A 2,121-nucleotide genomic window follows, 5' to 3' on the forward strand; every position below is an offset into this window, starting at 1 on the left:
GGGATATCAGCGACGCGGCTACGGGTGCGCTAGTAATAAATGAGCTTAACGATGCCCTAAGGGATTGATCTAGAATTTCTTTTACGATGAAATTTTCTGAAATTATTCGCATCCACTTCTGAGTCTGAATCTTCCGATCATTCACAAATAAATCATATGTGATTCATAAGCGCACGATGGATCGCAGATGACTCATTTGCTAGCGATCGAATGATTCAGCTGTCCATGCACCGCAATCTCGAATCAATATTTTTTCATGAAGATCGAATGTATATCTGAATTGAAACTGGTCATCAATTGTCGATCCCGTTCTATCCGTGAAAGAAAAGATTATTATTAGCTCACTAAAATTCATAATTTTACACAGATAAAGTAAGCTTTTAAAGTTTCGAATCATATTGTTAATTTACAAGTATCTATCGATTCATAAACACATAAAAAAAAACCATATGCCTACGTATGCTGAGAATTTATATAAGTATTGTATACCGTGGTACGACTAACAAGGGTCAGATGCGGGTTCAGACACTCTGTCGTTTTTCTTAGCTAATTCGCTTTAAAAAGACGAGAAGTCAACCAAAGTGCGACGAAAAAGTAAGTAACGGTGGAAAGAGTTGGTAAGTGCTGGAGTACAGCGGAAAAACGGATTAGAGGAAGGAAAATTAAGAAGGAAAGTTGGCGTCGGTAGGCTGTGGTTAGGAGGATGGACGGCGGCGTTGCGTCGAGGGGAGAGAAGGGACGGAGGGGCGACAACCTCAGTGGTGGGGGGACTGACGCGAAAAACGACGGAGGCGGCAGCAAGGGCGGAGAGGCTAAGGCAGTAGAGACACCTAGGGAAAAAAGGAGAGGCAGAAAGAAAGCTGCGACCGGAAAGGAGGACTCAACAGAGAGAGAAACTAGAAGACCAGCAATGAGAAGGAAGAGGCAACGTCAGTAGAGGAGAAGATAGAACCGATAACCGCGAACAGGGAAGAAGCAACCAGAGCGGGGAGCAATAACAAGGAGGACACGGGGATTACTGAGCTGGAGACAGCGAACTGGAAAGAGAGGGGGGGTGGGAGCAAAGAGAGTGGAAGTGGAATAAGAGTAGAAGTGGTGACGAGTGAGGAGTCACAGAGTGAAGAAGAGAGCCTCGCACAAGCAGGACAACGCTGGGCGACTGAAGCAGAACTGAATGTGACGGAGGAATGGGGAAGCGCTGGCATGAGCAAACAGACGGATCTGCCACAGGTTGAGGAAGACGATGTTCATAGGCTAAGTCAGACACAGAATGACAGTTAGGGGAGCGGGCGCTCGGAGAATGGAAGGGAAATTCCCCCGGTATTAACGGAGGTTAGGATCACCCATTTGGAAGGGCTCTGGATGTGGATGACTGACTGGGAGCAGAGGCAAAAGGAGGAATGGGAAGCCAGAATGGCGGACTTGAAGCAACTAATTAGGACAGAGGTAAGGCAAGTGGCTGGGCATAGCAAATGCGAGGAGTGCGAGAAGAAAAAAGTAGAGGAAGGGAATAGAAGACATAGGGTGGGCGAGCAGCTCAGAGAACTTCAGGAAAGATGCAGGAAGGCAGAGGATGAGACAGAGGTATTAGTGGAAAGAGTAGAACGGTGGAGAGAAATCGCGGAAAGCTGGAAAAGGAAAGCTAGGGGACTGGAGAACAACCACAGGAAAACAAGCGGAGGACGCCAAACCGAATGAGGACGCAGGGTATTGGGAGGAAGAGGACTGGGAAGAGGAGCACCAGGCAGTTAGCGCTAATGATACGTTGGGAAGTAGGGGACCCCCAACTTGATGAACGAGAACTTGGCCCAGGTGGAAACTGAAAGAGCGGAGGAAATAATATACCTGAACCCTCTGCCAAGGGCACTAACTGAAGAGGAATGGCAAGCTGAAGAGAAGCTGAGGAGGACAAAGAGGAAAAATTTCATAGTTGAAGGGCTAACACTTAAACCGAGAAAGAAGAAAGAGCAATTAGAAGACTGGATTCTGGAAGTGCTGCAGGTCGAGGTAAGACTAGAAAAGCTACACAGAAGCGCAGAACGAGGTTGGCTGGATAGGACTGAGGAACTGGATGACAAAAAGGCAAGAGGGGCTGACAGAAGAATGCAGGACTCTAAAGGG

General features: G+C 47.4%; 1 protein-coding gene across 1 annotated transcript; it reads left to right on the top strand.

The window, feature by feature from the left end:
- Positions 1-703: 703 nt before the first annotated feature.
- LOC105272798 (cylicin-2-like) lies at positions 704-1,281 on the top strand. The gene is made up of 2 exons (XM_011315025.1): positions 704-924; positions 969-1,281. Exons 1-2 carry the CDS (start codon positions 704-706, stop codon positions 1,279-1,281), a joined length of 534 nt encoding a protein of 177 aa, XP_011313327.1.
- The last annotated feature ends 840 nt before the right edge of the window (positions 1,282-2,121 follow it).

Source organism: Fopius arisanus, unplaced genomic scaffold, assembly GCF_000806365.1.
Source record: "Fopius arisanus strain USDA-PBARC FA_bdor unplaced genomic scaffold, ASM80636v1 scaffold00294, whole genome shotgun sequence".
Classification (NCBI taxonomy): domain Eukaryota; kingdom Metazoa; phylum Arthropoda; class Insecta; order Hymenoptera; family Braconidae; genus Fopius; species Fopius arisanus.